This window comes from Penaeus monodon, chromosome 29, assembly GCF_015228065.2.
Source record: "Penaeus monodon isolate SGIC_2016 chromosome 29, NSTDA_Pmon_1, whole genome shotgun sequence".
Lineage (NCBI taxonomy): Eukaryota > Metazoa > Arthropoda > Malacostraca > Decapoda > Penaeidae > Penaeus > Penaeus monodon.
In genome coordinates this window covers 6,210,894-6,211,289 of record NC_051414.1, presented here as the reverse complement: position 1 = coordinate 6,211,289, position 396 = coordinate 6,210,894, and the positions used below count along the sequence as shown (strand labels likewise).

The 396-nt window shown below is 43.4% G+C and overlaps 1 protein-coding gene across 1 annotated transcript in view; it reads left to right on the top strand.

Annotated features, from left to right (window-relative positions):
- LOC119591706 (pollen-specific leucine-rich repeat extensin-like protein 1) overlaps positions 1–396 on the top strand; it is a 10,898-nt gene that overhangs the window by 2,953 nt on the left and 7,549 nt on the right. Inside the window, exon 3 of the mRNA XM_037940453.1 lies at positions 197–364. Within this exon, the coding sequence (XP_037796381.1) occupies positions 197–364 (168 nt within the window). The remainder of the gene's footprint in view (positions 1–196; positions 365–396) is intronic.

Sequence of the window (396 nt, the reverse complement as noted above, 5' to 3'; positions counted from 1 at the left end):
GAGAACAATTATCACACTAGATATTAAATATAAAAACAAAAATGATTTTAAAAAGCAGATAGTAACATTAACGATAACAATATTAAAGTTAATACAGGTTAATACAAGCAAAATAATTAATAATCCCCAAAACAGTATAACACTAACAATACATTAATTCCAGCCTTCCTGTCTCTAACGCCTTCTCCGTCGGCAGGATTTCGGCATCAAGTTAGGCAGCGGTGGAGCCCCTCCCCCAATTCCACCGCCGAGGTCGTCCCTTCCCAAGAAGCTGGACATGCCCTCCACGACCTCCAAGCCTACGACCACCACCGTACGCCTGCCCATCAACGAACACGGGCATCTCAACCACATTGCTAGCGAGGTCTGTATAGGAGCTTCATAGTGTCACCTTTT